Source organism: Alligator mississippiensis, chromosome 5 (assembly GCF_030867095.1).
Source record: "Alligator mississippiensis isolate rAllMis1 chromosome 5, rAllMis1, whole genome shotgun sequence".
In the NCBI taxonomy this organism is placed as follows: Eukaryota; Metazoa; Chordata; order Crocodylia; family Alligatoridae; genus Alligator; species Alligator mississippiensis.
The window spans coordinates 29,027,607-29,051,911 of record NC_081828.1 but is presented as its reverse complement, the minus strand read 5'-3'; the positions used below and the strand labels follow the sequence as shown (position 1 = coordinate 29,051,911).

Sequence of the window (24,305 nt, the reverse complement as noted above, 5' to 3'; positions counted from 1 at the left end):
GGCACCACAGCCACAGAGGGAAGCACCAGGCCCCAGCGCAGCTCAGGCAGGTAGACAGGCTTCAGGGAAAAGAGGCAGAGTTTTAGTCTGCTGCACCCCAAGTCATTTAAGGTGGATTATGCCGCCAAATTTGCTACAGAGTCTGGAATTCCTGCACAATATGCTGCCAATGCAGGCAAACACCAACACCATAAAAGCAGTGCAAAAGCATTTAACCCACTGTAAAGTGTTGTGCACACATGCCCCTCATTTCGTCTACACATGGCCCATGTCAATAAACCTGTTGTCAGATTTCTGCTGAGATGCAAACTTGTTTTCATTTTGGAAACTCCTTTTAAAGGATAAGTGTGTGTGCATAGCTGTGAAGGAATCCAGTTGGGAAAAGAAGGTATTTTACAAACCCCCAAAGTTCCTTTTTGCTACTGTATGGTAAAGTGCTGCTTTAAGAAAAAGGGTACGTATGCCCTGCCTTCAGGGCTTTTCTTTTTCTTTTCTGGGTGGGTCGACTCTGCCTCAGGTTCCACTAGTACCGTTTTTAGGAAAAACAGAACTGGATGAGCCACGCTGAGACAAACCACCTGCATGGTTCATCAGACATTTTTACTGCTGTCTGGGAACGGTGCTGGCCGATGACGTCAGGAAAAATCACCACCTGACTGATATAAAAGCTGGCAGAAGGGAAATGGAGCCGGCAGCAGCACCGCTGGGACTGGAGTGGGAGGCTACTCCCTGGGCTGCACACAGGGGCCTGATGGAGGGGTCCAGGATTTATTGAAGAAGGTATCACACTGGCCTGGCAGGGCAGCCAGGCTAGGAGGACAGTGTCGAGGGACTTTGGAGCCACAGATGCCAGACCTCTCAGTGGGGCAGGCTGAGGCACCACAGCCCAATTGTTCCTTTTTCTTTTCTCCTAAACTGTTTTGAGTTTTGCAGGGCCCCAAAGAAGGGAGAGGGGCCAAGGGCAGCCTCCACAGGCCAGGAGGAGCCAGAACAGCACAGCAGGTAGTAGTGTAGGGAAGGAAGACCCAGCACTTTGTCTGGCACAGTCTGATGTCCCGTGGTTGTCTCGTATGGAAGGAGGCCAGATGACTAGCAAGGAGAAGAGGAAGCAGGTGAAGACAGCAGAAGGGTGAGCCAGCGATCCAACATCTGGTCGTCCTGAGAGTTGGTGCATGGCCGGGGTGGAACCCCGAGAACACCCACTAAGGGCAGCACCTGGTCCGCAGGAAGCAACAAGAAGGAATGCCAACACTGAAGGAAAAGACCAAGCCATGGCAAGAGAGTATCAGGGCTTTCTTTGGGGTGAACATGACCCAGCGTCAAGGCTGCTGGAACACACCCTGTGGCCAGCACCAGATACATGCTCCAAAGCGGCAAGAGAGCACCTCCACAAGGCCAGATGGGTGCATGCACAAAGAGAAAAGTAGCCACAGGTGAGTTGAAGGAATAATAATATTTTCATAATGGGCATATATTGTAAGCAGCTGGGGCCAAATTTGGTGAAGCAAACTTACCATCAATGCCTCCTGACACAACTGTACTTGTAGCAGTCCAAGGGTCGTAAGCATAAAAAATATATAGTTAACCTGACCAGTAGAAACAAACAGGGACAAAGAGCATCTCTCATAATCAAAGAGCAAGGAACAGATTTTCCAAAGATAGGGTAGGTGATTGAGGTCGTTTGATGTGAATTCTGCAGACAGTTTAATCTCAGGAGGGATGACATATTATATATGCATGCTGCCATGGCACATCAGTTTAAATTCCACAGGGTCATAAAGGAAACTAAAGCCCAAAACAATACCATGAGGCTGTAGATTAACTTGCCTTGAATCATGCATACATGCAAAAACAACCATCATACACAAGTGGTTGCAGATACTCAAAATCAAAAATAACTTTAATTAAAGCAATTAACTAATTGCCTACAAGTAAAATGCAGAGTTTTTATTAGGAAAGGAAAAGATTTGGTTGCAAACAGAAAGAGGCATATCTGTTAGTATTCCTGTCTTCATTTTTCTGTACTGTACACAACATTGAAAGTTGTTGGTACTAAACAAATAAATGTTTAAATAGCTGCAAAAACATTTAACTTTTCTGTGGTAGTAAATGACTACGTTTATTTCACATGGGTGCCATTTAACTGAAAAGAACTATTTGAATTTAAGGGGAAAATACTCTCCTTTGAATGCTGTTTTTAGGGACATTTTGACATGTTGATTTGGCTTAACTGTAATTTTGCCTGAAGCTTACTTTATTTTTTTTACTAAGTATATACTGTCTGGTATTTTTTCATCAGGATAGTGTATACCACCTCTCTCTGAGAGAAACCATTAATTCGACCTCTGTCCTTTCTCCCTCTTCAAGACCAAGCCTGGACAAAGTGGAGAGGAATGGCTTTCTTTGTAGCAAGCTTCTCTCTTCATAATAACAAATCTAAAATTTACACTGAAACTAGCAAAGACACACAACTAAGTTAGCATCCCATTGGTTCTCCTGACTAAGGTAATTAAAGATGTTTTTTGTTAATAAAGCATATGAAGGAAAGCATGACAAGAGCATTATGTTAGTAACTGTATAAAAAAAAGAAAATCTTCTACGTGTAGGGTATGCCATAAAAGAGTAATTAAAAGATAGTGAAGCAAAACTGTGCAAAGGCACTGTGATGTTAGGGGCCAAAATCAAATCTGCATAACAGCTGCATCCATTGGAGATGTGTTAAGGGTCATTGTGCATCAGTTGTATATTGTGACATCCATACAGCTCTTCCTGATTTATCTTGATAAGAGATAGGGGCCTTTTGGTTTCAAAAGAAGTATATTCATATTTGCATTTGAAATACTGGGTCTTGGTAGTAGGAGGAAGCCTCCAGATGTGTCAGCATTGCAATCGAGTCAGCATTGAGGCTCAGGAAGGCACGCAAATAAATTTAGCAGCTTGTGTGCTGGTACCAGTGTAGCTGTAGCAACATGGCATAAGCCTAACCAAGACCCTGGGTACTTACTCACCAGCTAAAACCCTTGCCACAGCAGCCTCATAGCTATCAAGATGAGAGCTAGCTAGTAGCTAGATTGTATCTGGTTTAGATTTGTCTCCACAAGCTACAGTTGCATTCCCACTTGTCTAGATCAATTATTCTCTGGTGCCTCGGGGTGCCTTGAGATCCTTTCAAGGGTGCTGTGGGGCGTCACACAATGTTAGACACTGTTAGGCGTGCAAACACGATTCACAAGATAAAGCCAGGGATTTCAAATAGGAATCTATAGTGTTAAAAATGTTCTGACCTAATGTGGGCTTTCTGAGTTCTTTGCAGCAGAAAAACTGCTCTCTGGTTTTCCTGTAGTCAAAAAACAAGTGAAAACTAAGAGCTGGAGTTTTCAGAGTGGTACCTCAAGTCTCATGAGAGGTTCTGCGAGTCAGATGTGGGGTTTCTCAAGTAGACAACCGCTGGGCAAACTGATGTAATTGACAGTTATATCACTGAACCTCTTCTAGATGCTATCATTGACATTTATGACATTTTGTAAACAAAATAAATATTAAGTATTCTTTCAGGAGGCTGGAGGGACTAGGCAAGAACCCTGATGTAATTTTTAAAAGATTTAAAGATTTAAATTAAAAAAAAGAGTGGATCTACAAAGAAACCAAAGAAGGTTCTAGGATGAGGCTACATGCAGACAAAACAACATTTTGAAACCATGTGTCAGTGAGTGAAAATGTGGAGCTGATAAGTACATTCTGTATTATGGTGCTTGTGGTATTGTCAGGCTGATGCAGCATCAGAAGAACACCACAGGATTGTAATCATGAGACAGTAGCAAGAATGACATCAATTTATATCACTTATGCTAAATTGCTTGGTTCCTGTCATTATGCTGAAAAGCAAGAAGACTAAGAAGGTTATTGTCTTGTAAACATCATTTGATCTCTGCTCTACCACTGTCTTCTCAACATTTTGAAAATGATTGTCCAGCTGTTTCCATAGATACATGTTTATTTGTGTGATGATTCCTGAATTGATGTAGATCTGAAAGGTCATATTAACTTTTTGCAAAGCAGTTTTCCATTCCTATGGCAACATTTTTTATGATAGCGTATAGAATCTTACAGCTTGTTGGCTTAACAGCACATCCACAGCAGCTCTTTTAGTCCTTTTTTTCCTCACGTTTAGAGATCATCCCCTCTTCCTGTGTACTCCAAACATCGAGTTCCTAGTTTCTCTGTCTTCCTTGAGAGGTGGCAGAACTGCTGTTCTGTCTGGGAGCTTGGGCAATGTGTGGTTTTTTTTAAATTAAACCAAACATATTCTAGTAGCAAATGTACAGAAACAGAAAAAGTAATAAAAAGTAACAGAGACTAAGGGCTTGTCTATGTGACATAAGACACACATGTTATTGCTGTGTCCGCTAGCTTCCAAACAAGAAGCAGTAGAGCCACATTAGTGTGGTGCCACATGGCGAGGGACTCTTTTGGAGGTCCCAGCACGGATGCATGGATGCCTCTTTAGCCTTCCCCTAGCAATGCTAGTGCTTGTTAGATTTTCAGAGTGAAATAAGCTAAACCAAATTGAAGTAATTTTAATTCTGAATAGGACTGCACACAAGGAGGGGTCACATGCAATTGAAGTAATTCACTTGAACATTTAATTGTGATTGATTTACTGAGCCTCAGTTCCCTTTCCTCCAGTCCAAATGAAACCAAACAACAGAATGTTTCCTTTAAAAGCACTTATTCTAGTGAATCCTTTTAGTTCAGAAGTAGGGTAAAATTCTGAATCATAAAATAAATAAGACTTAAGACTCTGGAGGGATTTATCCTTTTAAGGCACTTTTGAATATTTTACCCATCATTCCTAAAGAAATGTTAATGCAATGCCTTCCAGGTTTGTGTTGCAGAGGGTTTAGTCATGCTCTTGGGGGGGTTAATGGGTTACCAGCAAGTGTTCTAAGTCATGCCATGGCACATTAATGAAACAGTTTCAATCACCTGATTTGTTCACATCCATTTCTTCACACCAATGCCACAGATATCTTCTTCACTCCCTATACCAGTATTAGTAGGCTCAGATACAACATACTGAATGGAAAACTGGATGAAATGAACCTACTTCTCACAGTCACCATCTTCCTTTTTTTATTTTTTGACCATTTTTTTACAATAGGGAAATTAATCCAACATGGAACTCACAGACATTCTGGTATATGGTTAAAAATATGTTCTGCAGCTTGTCATTTGCAGATGAATGTAATTTGTCTTTCCTTTATCATTTCTAAACATTAATATAATTTACCAGTACTCTGTGTGATTAGCAAGATGCTCTATTGGTTTGGAGAAAATGAGGCCTTTGGATTTTTTTTAATGAACTTCTTCCTAGAGAGCTTCATGCTATGATAATTCCCTGGTTATATCTTTTAATGTTATGACAAGGATTTCGAACAGGGAAACTGGCTGGACTTAATCCAGTTTTGCAGTAATTACAATCAGATCAGTGCCTACGGCATTTTGTGTACGTGTTAGTTAAACGAACACAAACCAGTGCTAATCCATGCAAGCTGAGCAGCCTATCTAGAAGTTATCTATATCTATATGAAGGCTTCTCTTTTTCTTCTCCCATGTCCATTTACACATCAGCTATTGAAATTAAGTCTTGCTGCCTGCTGATGTCACAGACAAATAGACATGCCAGACTTCTTCTCAATGAAGGAAAGATAAAGGGGGAAGGGCTGGAGCAGGGGAGGGGAAGAACCAAAAGTTGTATTTTACATATCTGAATGTATTCACTATAGCATCTGCTGTTCTCTACTGCAGGGTCCCAAAGGCTATCCAGGACCACTGGGTCGACAGGGTGAGCAGGTAAGTAACACAGAAACCATTCCTTTAACACATGTTTTTCCAAGTATGTTATGTACCACTGAGCATAAGGATCAAGAATTTAATGTCAATTACTGATTAGTTGAAGAAATGATCGATAGAGTATATTTTGTCTAGATGCTTAGCTGCCATAGAGAGATGTGCAGTGTGAAGACCTAGATAAATTAAAATAATTTGTTTTCTCCAACTATTTTGATCACCTAGTAGAACTGTGTTTTGCAGTGCTTCAGGAGGAAGCAATTCAAATTCTTTCAAATCTACTGACTGGAACTTAATAATACATGCTTAATCTGTTGTGGAGAAGGAGGAAAATGTCTGCACTGCTTTCTTCACACTTCCATATCAATTCAAGGGATAGCTTTAACATGATTTTTTTAGGTAACTGCTTGCTACTCCTCCGTGCGAAGATAAACACCTACAGCTTCCAAATGTATAGTCATGGAGTAGACTTAATTTTTTTCTACACAATACTGAATGCACTGTCAGTGATAAATAAATAGTAGTGACAATCACCAAAGGGGAAAGCAAATACTGAGAGCATTATCTAAACCTTTAACTGAATTCTACACCAAGACTCAAAATGATGGGAAGATCCTACCAATAATCTCGGTTCAGTTTCACAAGTAACTTTCTGACAGATGATTACTTGTTCAAGGTCAGTGGAAGAAAAACATTAACTGCAGGGGCAATTAGTTCTGAAAACCAAAGAAGCTGCAAGTGGGGAAAAATAGCAAATCCATTGGGAGGGCTTCATGGGTGAGGATATGAGTCAGATTCACCCCGAAGAACAATTTTGGCAGCAAACAAGTGTGTTAATTTCCCTGAGGAGAATCTGATATGTAAGACCTCAGTATGAAATTACTGTCTGCACATCTCAATAAAGCCATACTACTGTTATACATAATGTTATTCTTTGTTATATTATTTTGGAAATATTTTTAACTGATTTTTAAGAGTTTTGGAAATGGTTTATTCAACAGATGTTTCCTGTTACTGCTATTTTTAGGCCTTTTAGAAGGTGATGCATAATCTTAAAGGATGACATGGAAAGACTGTGAAAAATTAAAGTCAGTTTACATATCACCAACAATAGAATTTGCGATTTTTCAAAAAACTTGCCTGTCGTTTGGAATTTCCATAAACTTGCAAAGAAAAGAAAAATGTTTCTGTACATTGGTGAAGTCTTTAATTACTTGAGAAGGAATGAAAGCAAGAGTTTAAAAATGGAAATACTAAAAGAAATGGGTCTGGATTCACTGTCACGTTTGAGATGATTCAGCCAAAAATATCGAGAGCCCCCTTAACTGTTTCAAGTTTTAGAGATCACAGAGCCTGGTTTCATGGCAGACCACCCATTCATGGACTAGCAGGACAAGGAAGTGAAATTGAAAACACACACACACACACACACACACACACACACACACACACCCTTTTTTGCCTCTGCACTCGTGACTCCCAGTTCTTTGGTTGTTTTTCTTTATGTCAAACCAGCTATGTGCAGCTCATGGCCTAATGATCTAGTGACTCTCATGTGACAACAGGTGGAAAGGCTGGACAGTTTCTAAGACACCCTATGGACTTGGGTTATTTAAATAAATTATCTAAGGAGCTAGGGGTAGAGAGCCCATTTCTTCAGTGTGTCCAGTGAAATTGTATCACTTGGAACCATTGCAGAAGAACATATTTTCTTTAAAACAGTCAAATATGGAGATATTAAAAACATGCAAAAATACAAAATATTTGTGAACTTGGTAAGAAAAGGAACAAAGGGAAAAAATATGCATTTACTGCACCCATTCCTAATCTAGGTCTACATTGACCTAACCCTAGACAGATATGAGAAAATTCAGATACACAAGGATGTAAAGATCTATCATGAGTGCATTTGTTTAATAAAAGTGTCAGTCTCAATAAAATGGCTACTATTAGTGTCAGCTTGGGTTATATGCACTATAAATATTTCTCCCCTAAGGGCATCTCCAGTTGTGCACAGCTAATTTTGCCAAACACTGTCCAAGTTTTTTCTTCACAGATCAGTGTTCTTCTTTTTAGCACTCACCTTCTGTTGGACTTGTCCTTCCTTGCAGTGTGTTTCAAATGTGTTTTCCATTGCTCAGTGAGTAGCCGATGTTGACTTTAGTTGTGCATGAGAAGTGTGTTTCATAGGTTCTTTCTCTTACCTACCCAAAAAGTAGTCTTGCACTGAAACAAAGCACTTTCACATTGCCAATGCGTGAAAAATACACTAAAGATGATTGCTATTTTTTTTCTTTTTAAATCTAGGGAATTCCAGGAATGACTGGCAATAATGGAGCAGTTGGTTACCCTGGCAGGCAGGTGCCGTAACTATGCTATAGATTTATATGTTTTCTTTACTGAGCACCTTTTCTGTGCTGTGTATTGGTTAGTTATTTATTTTCTCCTGTCTCTCTTGGGTTAATTTTTAGTCTGATGTGTGCTGTGTATGCTTGTTCATCAGCAGAAAATGATTTGAGAAACCAATCTCCCTCAAAAAGATTTTCTGCTACCATGTATAATTAATGTCACTTCTGAAAGCACCATATCAATATCTGGTTTACTAATAGCTTTGCATTGGCTGACATTGTGTCATTAGCCCCTGTAACGAACCCTTTTCAGAGATGGTGTTCATTGTACCTTGCATATTGGACACAGAAGAGGTTAAAATCAGAAATTTTGTGTTCCTTTCTAGCGCATACCAATCTTGTTACTAAATTACAGAAAATATACAAATTGAGCATTTCTTTGAAAACTCTCTTTGTTCTCTGAAACTTTTAAGATCTAAAGTTCAGAATAAAAAGGAAACATTCTACTACAGTATGGTTTCTGCTTATTTACAGAATAAGCAGATTATAGTTTAAATTGATTTACATATTTATTTAATTATTTATTTATTTTAAATATGCTTATTTACTGCTGAATCTAATGAAAATATTTCTTCACCTTTCATGGGGTAACAGAACATTAAAGTGCTTTTTCCATTCAGATATCTGTGAGAGAGCCAACAAAAATATCTATTGCTATACTTGCAAGCACTTTTTAATATTGATTTTAATATACTTGTAACAAATGCTTAGCCCAGTAGGTACAAATGATGCACGAAAAGGAAATGGCAGCCATTTTACCTGACGTTAAAGATGCATAACGTGTGTTCAATTTTCAGTGGAGATGTGGCTGCGTATACAGCTGAAGTTGACCACTGACCTAAAATGTTTTGACACTTTATTACACCAACATTTTGGTGCTTATATATTGTAAAGTATTATTAAATAGTTTTTATAGTAGTGGTGGCAAATTGCCAACATTTAATCATATAAAATACTTTGCAACGTTGGAATAAACTTATTATTCTGGCATTGTCCAGAAAATAACTGGAACTTCATTCAATCATAAAAGTTTATGGAAAGCTTTGTGAAATAATTTTACTGCTAACAACTCCACAACTTGAGACAAAATTACAGCTTGCTCTGGAAGAACTTACCCCACAAAATAACTCAAATGTTAAGAAAGCTGTAGTCATTCCCAGGCAATTTACACATGAATTAAAGGAAAACACCTCTCTGAACTGCCATAATTGTGAAAAGCATATTGTCAGCTTGAAAATTAACAGTTACTGTTTTAGCCCTTTTAAGTCTTGTATTTGTGCTTATTTTACATAAACTAAAAGACGTATCTTTTTATATTAGGGTTTAGCCGGACCAGAAGGTAACCCAGGTCCTAAAGGTGTAAGAGTAAGTAAGTTTTTTTAAGCATTATAGCACACACAGCTGTATTTTTGTATTGATAGTATGTAGGAAGGGGACTGAGATGTTTCACTTCGATTTGCCAGTTGTACATCCACTGAATCACTCCATCTGTTTTGCAGCCCACTAATAACAAAACTGTTTTATTTGAAATGTTAATTGTTTCTTTCTTTTTCATGTCTGAAGCGAGCACTGTAGTATCATCTTGATGCTTTTCTTTCTCTTGGAAATTATACAGGCAGGGAAAAGAAAAAGAAAGCCGTGAGACTGTGTGTGAACTGACTGTAGAGTGGAATTGATATTTCTCACCTGGAGTATTATTTTTCATAATAGAAGCTGTCGAAAATGAAGGAGTATCTGGCTCTTGTGATCTATAAATGTTGCAAATGCTGAAGGAAATCTTATAATTCAGTCAGATTTTTGGTTAGATTCTAAACTATTTCAATTGATATAACTCACACACATTTGGGTTACAAATCTTGATATTTTTCAGATTTAAGAGTTGCTTAAACCTAGCTCAAATTTCAAGAGAAAAATAGAGGGGGTTTTTTCCTGTTTTGTTTATATACATACAAATGTGTATTCTTTCAAATTCACTCTCCTCAACAGATCATTAGATTTAGATCAGGTATGAATCTTGTGTTTATTTGGGTTTTGTAACCTGAGATTTGAAATTGCTTTATACTAGAAAGTTGTCAGGCTTTTGATCCCATGGGGCTCCCAATTGAACAGGTTACTGATGAAGGCAGAGTAGAGAAGTACCTTATAGATTAACTGAATCAGGTTACTGATGAGTTTACCATGTACTTCATGGTGTTCCATTAGATGTTTACATCAAGTTTTTGGGTCTGTGCATTGTATCTTTTATTGCAATTGCAGTTATTTAAAAGCTCCAACTGCAATGACCTTTCTTTTAATTTTGTGCTTAGTTTCAGTAAGTGTTGGGAGAAGTTATTCTTCTGTTTGTCAGAATCTCAGACCAAAAAGTTCTGCAGTTTGGTGGCTTGCACTTGTTGGGCATCTGTTCTTTTTTTCTTCCTCCAAACTCCTCCATAAATCTTCAGCTATATCCTTTTTCATTTGCACAAGAGAACCAGGTGATCTCAGTCCCTTACAGAAAAATTTCCACTTCCTTTTTCTTTTTGTACAGAGGCAACTATAAATGGTCAGTCATTATTAATACGAATTAATTAATTAAAAATTATCAAGGCTTACAAAATTATCAAGGCTCACATATGCGAGAGCCCGGCAGACAAATTATGCTGAGGGGAAACCAGCATGGCTTCGTGGCAGGCAGATTGTGCCTGACCAATCTAGTCTCTTTTTATGACCAGGTTATGAAATGCCTGGACACAGGAGGAGGGGTGGATGTCGTATACTTAGACTTCAGGAAGGCCTTCGATATGGTATCCCACCCCATACTGGTGAACAAGTTAAGAGGCTGTGACTTGGATGACTACACAGTCCGGTGGGTGGCAAATTGGCTGGAGGGTCGCACCCAGAGAGTCGTGGTGGATGGGTCAGCTTCGACCTGGAAGGGTGTGGGCAGTGGGGTCCCGCAGGGCTCGGTCCTTGGACCGATACCCTTTAATGTCTTCATCAGTGACTTGGACGAGGGAGTGAAATGTACTCTGTCCAAGTTTGCAGATGACACAAAGCTATGGGGAGAAGTGGACACACCGGAGGGCAGGGAACAGCTGCAAGCAGACCTGGACAGGTTGGACAAGTGGGCAGAAAACAAGAATATGCAGTTCAACAAGGAGAAATGCAAAGTGCTGCACCTAGGGAGGAAAAATGTCCAGCACACCTACAGCCTAGGGAATGACCTGCTGGGTGGCATGGAAGTGGAAAGGGATCTTGGAGTCCTAGTGGACTCCAAGATGAACATGAGTCGGCAATGTGACGAAGCCATCAGAAAAGCCAATGGCACTTTATCATGCATCAGCAGATGTATGACGAATAGGTCCAGGGAGGTGATACTTCCCCTCTATCGGGCACTGGTCAGACCGCAGTTGGAATACTGCATGCAATTCTGGGCGCTGCAATTCAAGAGGGATGCGGATAACCTGGAGAGGGTCCAGAGAAGGGCCACTCGTATGGTTAAGGGCCTGCAGATCAAGCCCTATGAGGAGAGACTAGAGAAACTGGACCTTTTCAGCCTCCGCAAGAGAAGGTTGAGAGGCGAGCTTGTGGCTGCCTATAAGTTCATCACAGGGGCACAGAAGGGAATTGGTGAGTATTTATTCACCAAGGCGCCCCTGGGGGTTACAAGAAATAATGGCCACAAGCTAGCAGAGAGCAGATTTAGATTGGACATTAGGAAGAACTTCTTCACAGTTCGAGTGGCCAAGGTCTGGAACGGGCTCCCAAGGGAGGTGGTGCTCTCCCCTACCCTGGGGGTCTTCAAGAGGAGGTTAGATAAGCATCTAGCTGGGGTCATCTAGACGCAGCACTCTTTCCTGCCTATGCAAGGGGTTGGACTCGGTGATCTATTGAGGTCCCTTCCGACCCTAACGTCTATGAATCTATTATTAATATGAGTCATTGCTGGACCAGTCTCAGAATGTAATGTTTTAAGGATACTATGTGAATACTGCATCATCCTTTATTCAAATTTTGTATGTATTATCATTGACACAATGGCATGTTTTTATGTTGTTGAAACATATAATTATTTCAAGATCATTAGAGCTCTTAAAGTTAGACCGTATTTCTAGAATATCACTACATCCTGCTTATTTATTTTAAAGTATTAATAACATATAAGGAATCAAGACTGAGAGCTATAATTTTAAATCACATAAACAATACCACAGATCACTGTACTTCCTGAAATTCCCTAACAATAAGTTAAGGTATTTCATTAAAATCAGAAGACGGTAGAAGTAGATGTGAAAACAATGATTCCTTTTTAGTAGCTAATACCTGCAGAGGTTCCTGCCATTTGATTGTGCCAGGTCATAGCCTTTATCCATAGAATCCCTGTATTGCACATTTGGTTGTGTCAGTTTGTAAATGAATCTCACATATCTTATGTACAGGCACAGCAACAGAAGTCTGAAAATTGAGATTTGGAAGCAATACATAGGTGTATAATAGAAATCACTGAAGACATGAGAGCAAGCTTAAATTTATCAGGGCATTTGGATTAGTTCACAAATCTTAAGGGTCTGAAATTAAATTATTAATGCATTGACAATTTTAAAAAAATACAATTTTAAAAACATTCCCCTAAATAGTTCAGTACACATGAAACTTATATTTTTCCTGATACAGTTGTCCTTTGACTAGTTTTGTAGGAGAGGAAATTGGCCTTGTAATTCATGTTGTCATTATATCCAGACATAAAATTTGAGCTCCACTTTCTAGCTGTTGGAATAATCATTAATGATAATTTCTTATAATCTTTTCTTATTATCCAGTAGAAGAAAGTTACACATGCTGTTCAACAGAGAATCATGACAATTAATTTCCTGCCCTTTATAACTTTTCATGATTTTTCAGTCGAACTACATGTACGTGAGGTTTCTGCTCTTGCCATTGTAATGATGAAAAATAGAATTGTTTCCTAAACTAGCAGCAGAGAGCAACATTTACAAAAATGCCCAACTGTCTTAAATTTATAAATGTAATTTTCATGCAGTACCTTCTTCACATCAGACTTTACTTTCTTAACTTTTGGTTTCTGTTCCTTTAGCCAGTGATTAATTGGATGCTATGGGAACAAATCTCAGGACTATGACTTGTTTGCCAAGGGTTAGCATGTGGCCTATCATCTTAAGCCTATATTCTTGGTCTTATAAATGAATTTTATTCTAGCAGATGCCTCCCATATCACTTTCAAAATAAAAAGCAGTTGTGTTAAGTTATGAATTTCCAGATTTTGACACAACAACAAAAAATAATTCTCAGGCAGCCCCATTCCACCTGGAAACAAAAAAAAAAAAAGCATGAGAAAACAAAAATTGAACTGACTTGAACAGTGGGTGTTGCTCACTAGTTTTTTAGTGGTGTGCATAAGTATACTCTTCTGCTTACATGGTAAAAAGATCTTTACCACATTTTCAGGAAAACACCATGTATGGCAAGGTAAACTTTATGGAAGAATTATAATGTACCAAAAATTACATAAAGTTATTCACAAAAACTGGGCTTCCATCTTTTTCTGCTTTAAATGTTATGCATGATGTTAATCTCACAAGATTAATTTCATATTTCTTTGATGGGGACATTGTGATCTGGTCATGTATTTTTGTAATATTTTTTAGGGCTGTGCGAAGCTTTGGTCGCTGATTCAATTCGGAGGAAATTCGGCCCAATTCAGCAGCCGAATCTCCAAATCATATCAAAAGACCCTTAAATCTCTCTGAATTGAATCAGAACCCTCCAAACTGATTCAGAGAGATTTGGAAAGATTTGATGATTTGGACATAGACACAGCTTTATGTTTTTTCTACATCCCTCAAGGTACCAGGCGGCTCATGAATGCTGAGATGCTTTGGTGGATGGAGCGTCCCAAAGGAGCGTGGGGAGGCCCCAACACACTCGACAGAGGACCCGGAAGTGGACCAGAAGCACTTCCAGTCCACTTCTGGGTCCGCCAGGGAACCCACTCCCTCCCCCCCCTCCCCCCAGCTCCCTCCAGCTTGGGTACTGATGCCTCCGAATCAGCATCGAATCTTCAGCTTCGAATTTGGCTGAATCAAATCAGTACAGTGATCTGAATCAACAAATTGAATCACTGTCCCCAATTCAGACCAAATCCAAATCAAATACAGCCCATTTTGCACACCTCTAATTATGGATGATTTATATTCTACTTGTACAATGGTCATGATCATCTTTGCCTTTGGGTTTGAGGAGGGACATCCTGTCCACATTGAAGCCAGTAGGAATTTTGCCATTGATTTCAACTCAGCCAGGTTTTCATCCTCAATCTCAAAATAATAGTGGTATCTTAAATGTGCAGTAAATCATTATCTAGCATTGTTTGTGAGATGCAGCCTTCTAATAGAGAAACATAAGACTTGCATATTTGTTTTTAAGGGTTTCATTGGATCTCCAGGTGTAGCAGGACAGCCTGGACCTGAAGGAGAAAGGGTATGCTTAATGAAACATTTATGAAATATTGATACATTTACAATTTTAAAACACATTATCAGGTAGAGTCCAAGCAATGCAGAAATAAGAGCTCTTATCTGTGTAACTTTTTAAAAAGACTAATGGGGGAAAAATAATTCTATTTAATAATAAAACTATATTATCATGAATTAAATATATAAAATGAAAATAGTATTCAGGTTAATAAATATGCATTGATTATAACCAGAATCTTGGACTTCATTTAAAACTAGGATTTGGAGCCTATTTTCTTGTTATAAAATCAGTGGTGAAAATTTCCATAGGAGTAGCTTCATTATGTATATCAATAACATTTCTTAATTGTCAGCTATGTGCTTAAGACAAAACAGCTGGTGACAATCTGAAAATAAACAATTGTGATCTTGAACATACTAATGAAATCAAGGAAAGTTATATTTTCACCTTTGTGAGAGAAAAGTCAGGCCCTGCTTACATACATATATAATTCAACTAAAATGCCTGGAACGAAGAGAGGTAGTTGGCTGTTTTAGTCTGAAATCATGCCAAAGGTGGAAGAGATCTGCATCTTATAGACTGACTAAATCAAAGATGTATAGCATAAGCCAGTGACTCTCAACCAGGGTGCTATAAGATCCCTTAAAGGGTGCCACAGGAAGTATAAAGAGATAGGCAGATAGAAGCAAGCTCAGGCTCTGTCTCCCTAGGCTCCTCCCTGCCCCCACTGTCTGTCCCCTCTACAAAGAGGCAAGCCATATAATAAATAAATTAGGTTTTGAAATAGGGTGCTGCTCAAATTGCAAAATTTATGGAGGAGTACCTTAGATCTATAAAGGTTGAGAAACCCTGGCATAAACTTTTGTCAGCTCAAGATGCTGTGAAAGGATGTGCACAGAGCAATGTGTTAAATGGAGAGAGTGATTTGAATACAAAAATTGGAGAAGGGAGGGAAGGGAGAGTGGGGACGGAGAACTGTGCTTGGAGAGACAAGAAGCAGTAAACCCATAAAGACAAGAGGGTCACAAAAACTAATCCAGGTAAAGGGCTAAAAATCCATAGTCCTTGTTTAGACTGTACTTAGAGAGACAAATTCCCTCCCTTCCTTCCCTGTCTTTTACATTCAAATCACGGTCTCCATATAATATGCTGCTCTTTGCACATGCTTTCACAGTACCTGAGGAAATGATCTTGGTTGAATGAAAGCTTATGCTATAACAGTTTTGATTTAGTTAGTCTATAAGGTGCAAATCTACCCTGCCTTCTAGAATGAAGAGATGACAATTTGCATTTTCCGATCCCATGCTTCTCAATGCCTATAACAGGAAATAGGTACATTGTCTGATTTTTCAAGTGGTTGTTTCTTATGGCTTTTTGAAATCTATTGGACGTATTAATAATATGAACTTTTAACTTAGTTAAGGAAATCTAGATTCTTGGGCTTCTTTTCTTGTTCAGGGCATTCCAGGGCTGCGTGGAAAAAGGGGTCCCAAAGGGAGACAGGTAAGGTTTCTAAAATGTTTTACTACTTTTGTTGGCAAGTTTAAATTAATTCTATAATTTGCTTTATAAATTTAACCAGTTAAGAAAGTTAACATCAGTTTTTTTCAGAAATTATATTATATTGTTTCTATTGCACATACTGCACTGGAAAAATGACATTTGGTAAATTTAATGGTGATTCCAGATAGTTTTAAATTAAGAATTCTTAGCCTGTTGCTCTGATGACCAGTCTGTAATGAGAACACTCAATGCTTGCTACCAAAGGGTTAACAGAGCACAAAAATGCACACACAGATTTTTAAAAATGAATGTTAGTACAACATAGATAAATAAAATATGCAAATAAGCCCTCCCCTCACTTACTCCACATTGCTCACCAAAACTGGCCAGTGAGTGAGTGAGAACTGGGTCACATAACTCTGCAATGGTAGCACCAAGTTGAGAAAAGGTTTCTTCACTTGCTGAAGCTGGGGGTAATCCTATGACCAAAGTAATGCAATTAATATGGCACTCTGTAGTGGAGGGTGCACCCTTGTTTGCTTGCAGACAGGACTTTCTACAAGAGCCTCCATAGTTAGCTTCCCAGTGGCCAGCTTCCAGTGGGAGGATCCCGAGATCCCTACATGCCAACTTTATGGAAATGAGAGATTCTTCCCTAGCTTGCTTCTGCAGCCATCCGGTTAAGGGCAAGTGAAACTCGGGAGCATCTGAACCCCAAGCCTCCAGGTTTGGGCCTGCATGTAGGATACCTGCCAAAAGATTTGGAAGTATCTCAAGCCCCAAGCTGAAAAGTTTTGGGGTGGAGGATATTTGCCAGTTGTAGGGCCACATATAGTTCTTGAATGATTCAAAGGATTTGGAACTGATCTGACTGATTTGGCTAATTTGACCTGGGACACAAAAAAAAAAGTCCTTAAAAAAAAAAAAAAAAAAAAAAGCTCTTGGAAGCGGAATACTGGTGGGGGATGCACCTGGGCCCCTGCCTTTCCTGCCCTCGCCTAGGGCCTGCTAAATCTGGCCCTGGATATGGCCAGTATGGCTAAATCAAACGTTAATAAAGTTACTCTGGAAGGAGTTTAAGGAAATTATTTTCCTTTTATGTTTCTGTCTCTCCTTGCTTATAAACATGCCTTGGCTCAGATATTATATCAACTTGGACTTTTTATTAAAATCCCCTGTTCAGGTTGTTATCATTCTGTTTCATGCTGTTACATTAAAAGAAAACTATCACCAGAAGCTGAGATGCAGAAGAAAAAGTTGTTGTTATAGGACAAATCCAGCAGAATGCAAGGCCTCTGACCCTTTTAAACACTTTTGGAGTACACATTTCAAACAGGTGCTGACCTTGGAGAAATCAGACCCTGCAAATTGAAAATAAAGCCTATAAGCAAAAGAAAATGGTTAAGACTTGATCCCCTTCTTTCCAGCCTTCAGTTTTTAGGCCCTGCCTGGGGGTGCCTCTGTCGCATTGGGTTGCATGATGGAGGGTAGCCACAGAGTTGTACTGTTGCTGAGGGGATAGGGTTGAGTCTGTCAGTGGGGTACTTCGAACACAGTTTATGGTATAATTTGTGGACCATCTTTGTAAGACATGGCTCTGCAGTTGGGGAAGCACTGCACTAGCAGCTCTGTGCTATCAGTGTTATTATGGCATCCAGTAATAATTTTCTCCTGTTAGTTATGTGCAGCGTCCTAGCTGGTAGGTAAGGGGGTGGGAGGGGGCCTGGACCATTGAGTCTAGTCCCCTGTGTTTTCAGGCAATCATTTTTCTGGAGTCTTAAAAATATCCACTCCATAGCCACACAGATCCTGATGCCACAAATCCTGAAGCCACAAATATCTCCTGAAAATAAACCCCAAAACACCCCCAGCGCAACACAGGTGAAAGGTAGAGAAGACAAGAGCACCATTCATGCACTGGCCCTTCAATGCATGAAAGTTATTAGGTTAATAGAATTTCAGTTGAAAGAGGACTATGTACCAGGCTACAGAGAAAGCCAAACCCTCTCCCTCAGTCATGTTCTGAGAAGAAGCACTTGGATACAAAGCAGATGGCTTATGTTAAGTCTGGGAGAGAAGGAGGTAATGCTGATGGGGAACTTTGAAGATCTGGTTGAAATTACAACCTCATCTTCAACTAAAGGTGTGACATTTGGTGGGCAAGGTCATATTTAGTCTCAATCTCACTGGACTGCTTCAGCCCACAGACAGAACAGTTCTATGTATTTTAAAACTAGCTTTCCATTTAATGCCAAATCTGTTTCTTGAGTCTGAAAAGAATTCCAAGACCTTAACTCTAATTTTAGCCAAATCAGTGCTTTAAAGTTCTAGCTATCACTATGCCCAGCATAGCAAAACATTTAAGTACAAGTCTAAATACTTTGCTGAATTAGGGCCTCAGAAGACTGCCTGTTCCTTCAACCCTCACCAGGATAGCTATGCTTGACAAAGACTTAACTGTCTACAGTAAATTTCTCAATAGTGGGGAAAAGCATTCTCAGTAATGGAATGTTGACTACAGGGTGAGGGACAGACATTACATATCAACCGGTTAAAGTGATCAGAAACTGGTTTAAACATGTAACAGAACAGATGTTCTATGCACATAAACTAGTTTGAAAATAGCTGAAACTGGTTTGAGATAAACCTTGTTGAATGTAGTATCAGACTTAACTGATTTGGTTCAAACTAGTTTATGCAATGTCTGTCCCAGACCCCTTCCTGGTTTAAGATAAACCAGATACCTCCAGCATCCTGGCATGGTCTCTGGGCTGGATGGGGCTCTCTGTTCCACAGCAGGGCTGGTGTCTCCCCTCTGCTCCCTGGCTGGAGCTCCAGCAGAGACTTTCAGGCACAGCAGGGTCTGCCTGGCTTCCCCCTACCCTACCCCAACCCCCTCACTGCTCAAGCAGGAAATCCCCCACTCCCTCCCATCTCCCACAGCAGGGACCCCAGTGCCATGGACCCTAGGCATGTGGTATGCTAACTAATGCAGACATACGTGTGTCTCCAATTTCACTGGGACAGGCAGACAGAACAGTGACCACTTAGGGCTTTTTGGAGCTAATCAACAGGTCAGCCTAAGCTGTTTAAGAAGATTTTGAATTAATGGAGAGAGGCTATTGTTTTGCTGATGAGGTGATAAACACTGTTATCAGCTTCCTGCTGGCTTGCTTGCCTGCCAGTTTGCTGCAGACAGTATAAAGAAGCAGAGGGAGATTGAAAAGCTCTGTATCATCAATAGATGCATGCACTACACCCCCTTCCCCCTGCCCCACCCCCCACTTCCCTCAGAGTGTTAGCAGGGGGCTGGGTGCTCCCATGCCTTGAGCAGCAAGTGGGGAAAAGCCTGAGATAGTGCAGGCAGACTTCCCTAATCAGAACGTCCTGCCAGGGCCTGGCCTGACTTCTAGCCTGAGCCACTGCAGGCATGTGCCTGAATTTCCTCAGTCCAGAGAGAATGTCTGTCTGGTTGCAAACCAGTTCAGCCTAGCCAGGTTAAACTAACCTGCAAAGACCGAATCAATTCAAGCTCAGGCTTTTTGAATGTCTGTCCATAGCTCAGGATTTCCCAGTGTCAGAAATGCAAGGCCTAGTCTTCTGGTTCAAGTGCAATGCAAGACTCATCTGTTTTCCCTGTAGTAGGATTAGAAAAGTTACTGAGAAATAATCAGAGATACAAAATAGTTTTCATAGCAGGAGGGACTAAACAGGCTAGGAATTTAATTTGGAAAGGAGAAGGCTGAGTGGAAGAATATGATAGAGGTCTATAAAATAATGAAGGGTGTGAACAAAGTGATTAGGGAACTGTTATTCACCAACTCCCAAAATGCTAGAACCAGGGGGCATCCACCTCCTCTTCTCATGTCTTTTTCATAAAACCCTGCCACTGCTGGAGTCTCCATGGAAACTGGATGGAGCAACATGGGCAGGGTCTGCTGGGACATAGAATACGCCATGGACCTGATCCAGCCCATGGGCCAGACTTTGCCTGCCCCTGCTCTAGTATACCCAGTTAAATGCCCTTCCTCTAAAGCATGTATTACTTGTCATATTGGATTCAAGATACTGGGCTAGATGGACTGACCCATTATTGTATTTTTCATGTTCCCAAGCTTTCCTCCAATAAGATTAATGGAAAAAGAATGATCTGATAACTTTTCTTTTGGAAAAAGGTAAATATCAGATATGAATTCATTTTAGAAAGCAGTCAAAGGTTGAGAGATAGACACAACTGTCTTCTTCTAGGTAAATGTGATAGGGGATTTTTTTTGTTTTCTTTTTTATATGTCGTGAGAGTCTATGGTAATGGACACATTAGAAGGTATCCATATAGATAGCTATTTTTTCTCACTATCATTTTGTTTACTGTCTGAATGGCATTTCAGTTGCTACAGCAGTCATCTGACACAAACTATATCCTTAGTATTCAAAATGCTACCAGTTACCAGAGTAACAGAATAATTACAAATATTTATCATATCCTTGGTAATGTAACAAAATATTATTAAATTTGCCAAATTTTAATTACAGAGATTATAAAGTGTAGAATTGTGTGTCTTATAAATAAGTTGGATACACAGTATATATTAAGGAATACATATTTTATTCATCTTGTATGCACGCATGCAATTTCTTTCCATAATATCTTTGTTTTATGACATTTGGCCAGTCCTGTAACCATTTAAATGTATTGTTAATTTTGTTACATAAGACACAGCATTTTTTACCATACCTGTGGGTGACATACTGGCTTTCTATGGTATGGACAAATGATCAAATTAAAATGAAGAGGGTTGGGGACTTACTGGGAAATAACTACCAGGGTCTAACTGTCTGCTCACAATTACCTCACAATATGTGAAAGCTAAACTGACGCAACTTGTCCCTAAATTCTACTACTAGTTGCAACTAATCCCATTTATTAGAAAGCCATAATGTCATATTTAGGTTATCTTTCCCTTGGAGATACCAGTTTGCACTTTTCCAGCCTTAATCCTCTTCCAATTTAATGTTGGCAAATATTAATGATGTGCTGTTTGCTGCCATTTCTATACCATCAAGACATTACAACAGATCAGTCTCTGCAGCTTTGCAGCAACCACCTGCCTTCTGTTTTTCATTGCTTTCCTGTCAATAATGTGGTTTTCTTTACAAAGAGTTGAGTTGACCCTGCGGGTCCCAACTTTTGTGTAGGGCTGCTGGACCACACCAAAGCCTCCCAGGTATATGTGGCTCTTTCACTTGGTTAGTGAGAGCTGGATGAGGACAGCACAGTGATACGATTTTTTTTTAAATTAAAACGGTTTTTGCTCCTTTTCCATTGGCAACATCTGGAGGAAGTAAAATAGGATCTATAAGACCTTGGGAGGGATCAAGGGAGGTCATGGTTGCAGGAACACAATAAGTCTCCCAGTCTACTTTCATAGACCCCTCCAGGCAACAAATGTTAAATTTGGCTCAAAATAGAAATATGGCCAATTAGATTCCATCCACATCCTCATAATAACAGAGGATTGCTACTCCTCCTAACTAACCCCTGAAGTCAACACTGAGAAGATAAATGAGGAAATTCATGCTTCATTTATGCTACTGTTTCAGTCTCTAGCTGTAGACTCAACAAGACAACTGTGTGTTAGTTTACAGTAGTAAGGAGAGCTTTGCACCAGAATGATTAGAAATTTAGAGTTTAACCAGCAGCAGTGCTTCACTCTCAGATCTCCCATTGGTTTCCAATACACGTATTGCATTGAATCTGCTGTCTGAAATACCTTTCAGTTTTTAGGAAAATATTATAGGCACTGGAGAAATGTGGTCTTGTGGTAAAGGCACAAAACTAGGAGTCAGGATCCCAACATTCCAATGGATACATGCATCATATTGCCCTCATAAAGGCTTAATAGTGTGACTCTGCCAGTCTTACTTTCAAAGGAAGTTATATGATTGCATATTAGATGGAATTTTGGAATGAGAAAATCAATATAAGCGTGGTTTGAAATGGGCAGCTGCAATATTTTTTTTCTCCCTGCTGGTGTCATCTAACTTTTCATTACCTTTAGATGATCTGGATAGGGATTTTTCAAAGGAGCCTAAGGGAACTATGTGCCAAAGAAAAATTAATGTATCTGTAGGCTTCTTTGAACACCCACTTCAGCCTTAGTTAAAAAACAAATAAAAAGCCAGTTGTTTACTGTTGCAAAATTTCTTACCAGCACAACACAAACATTCTGTGATCACTGTGGTTTTAAGCTATGTCCCTTTTGTTACCAGGGTTTTCCAGGTGAATTTGGAAACAGAGGACCCCCTGGTCCAGATGGGAGTCCTGTAAGTATCGAATTGCTTGTTGCCTTTGCGATGTGAAATCTGATGTCATTAAAATTGAAACTGACAAAACCTGACAAAAAATGAAACATAATATATAACCATGACCAGAGCTTTTACCCTAAAACGGGAATTGAGGATGTTCACAAGAAAACTTGCTATTGCTAGGTGCTCAGATAGCATAATGGTTGGAAGTAGGGCTGTGTGAAATGGCACCGTTCCATTTCAACATGCGTTTCAAGGTTTCGACAGAACAGTATTTCGTTTCAAATTCCATTTTGATTCAAAACCACTGTTCTGTTTTGTTTCATCAAAACAGTGATACTATTTTGATGCTGTTTCAATGTTTCACCCATAGGCTATAATGAGGAATCTCAAAACAGCCTCTCTCATCCGGCAGGCAGATCAAGAGCCCACCCTGGGAGGGCTTCAGAGGCTGTGCCAGTCCTCCCGGGGTTGCGGCCCCCAATCTGCCTGCCAGATGACAGAGGGAAGCTGGGTGCTGCCACCTGGGACCGGGGAGCCGGGGAAGGAAACTGAGCCCGATTGCTCAGTTCCCCTCCCCAGCACTGGGATCGATCAGGCTGGGGAAGGGAACTGAATCCGATTGCTCAGTTCCCCTCCCCAGCCCTACAGTCAGGCTGGGGAAAGGAACTCAACCCAGCTGGGCTGAGTTCCCCTCCCCAGTGCTATGATCGGGCTGGAGAAAGGAACTCAGCTCAGCTGGGCTGAGTTCCTTTCCCCACCCCATCCTAGCACTGGGGAGGGGAACTCAGGTCTATTGTAGTGCTGGGGAGGGGAACTGAGTGATCAGGCTCAGCTCCCTTCCCCAGCTCGATCGCAGCACTGTGGAGGGGAACTGAGCCCAGGCTCAGTTCCCTTCCCGTGGACTGAGATTGGCTTCCCACAGCCCAGCCGTGGGAAGCAGGGAGAGCCAGAGCTGCGCTCCCTGCTGGGCTGAGCCACATGGGGCCACTGGAAGTGCAGCCCTAGTTCTCCCCTGTCTCCCACCAGCTGGCTGCTTCGAAATTTGAAACTTTCAAAATGTTTCTGCTAGCCTTGTTTTATTTCGAAGCTGTTTTGAAGCCCTTTGTTTCATTTCAATTTTGCTGTTTCAAGCTCAAAATGAGTCAAAACAGTGTCGAAACAAAACAGCCAGCAAAATTTCACACAACTCTAGTTGGCAGCACTATAAAATCCTGGAAAGCAAGGAGCACCTAAAAACTGCTGATTGCATATAGCTCTCATTGGGAGCTGCAGGCATTTGGCAACTTTGAGAATCAGCCCGTTTCTGTTTAAGGCTAAGTAGAAAAAGTAGATTGTTACTAAAATTCTGAATGACTAAGGTCTTAGCATATGAATTGCACTGGTATAATTAAATCAGAGTCCAAGATTATCTTTAAAGGAGGAAATTCTGATTTGTGTACCAGGAAACTGGCTTTTGTATGCTTATTTATTTGCTAATCAGAACTCTTGGGGAGGTGATCTCTTTTATTAGACCAACTAGATAGTTGCAAAAATATATATATTTGCAAGCTTTTGGGCATGCACACCCTTCCTCAGGCATAGTAAAGTGCAAAGATTGTAATATTTCTCCCTGGTGGAAATGAAAATTCATATTTCACAGGACAGCTGAAAGATGGTGTAAGATCTCCTGGTTGGAACAGCTCATTTTATGCAAAATAGGCTCAGATAAAGGTTGGAACAGTCTGTTTACCTCAGAGTTGTCTGATGGCAAACAGGATATTG

The 24,305-nt window shown here is 40.1% G+C and overlaps 1 protein-coding gene across 7 annotated transcripts in view; it reads left to right on the top strand.

Annotated features, from left to right (window-relative positions):
• The window catches only part of COL24A1 (collagen type XXIV alpha 1 chain), a 286,537-nt gene that overhangs the window by 83,425 nt on the left and 178,807 nt on the right, over nucleotides 1-24,305 (top strand). For 5 of the 7 annotated variants that reach the window (XM_059728018.1, XM_059728017.1, XM_059728015.1 and 2 more), the window contains exons 8-14: nucleotides 5,809-5,853; nucleotides 8,158-8,211; nucleotides 9,579-9,623; nucleotides 13,704-13,724; nucleotides 14,682-14,735; nucleotides 16,191-16,235; nucleotides 22,506-22,559. In XM_059728018.1, the coding sequence (XP_059584001.1) occupies nucleotides 5,809-5,853; nucleotides 8,158-8,211; nucleotides 9,579-9,623; nucleotides 13,704-13,724; nucleotides 14,682-14,735; nucleotides 16,191-16,235; nucleotides 22,506-22,559 (318 nt within the window). The remainder of the gene's footprint in view (nucleotides 1-5,808; nucleotides 5,854-8,157; nucleotides 8,212-9,578; nucleotides 9,624-13,703; nucleotides 13,725-14,681; nucleotides 14,736-16,190; nucleotides 16,236-22,505; nucleotides 22,560-24,305) is intronic. The other 2 variants (XM_006277520.4, XM_059728016.1) reach the window with 1 other exon arrangement.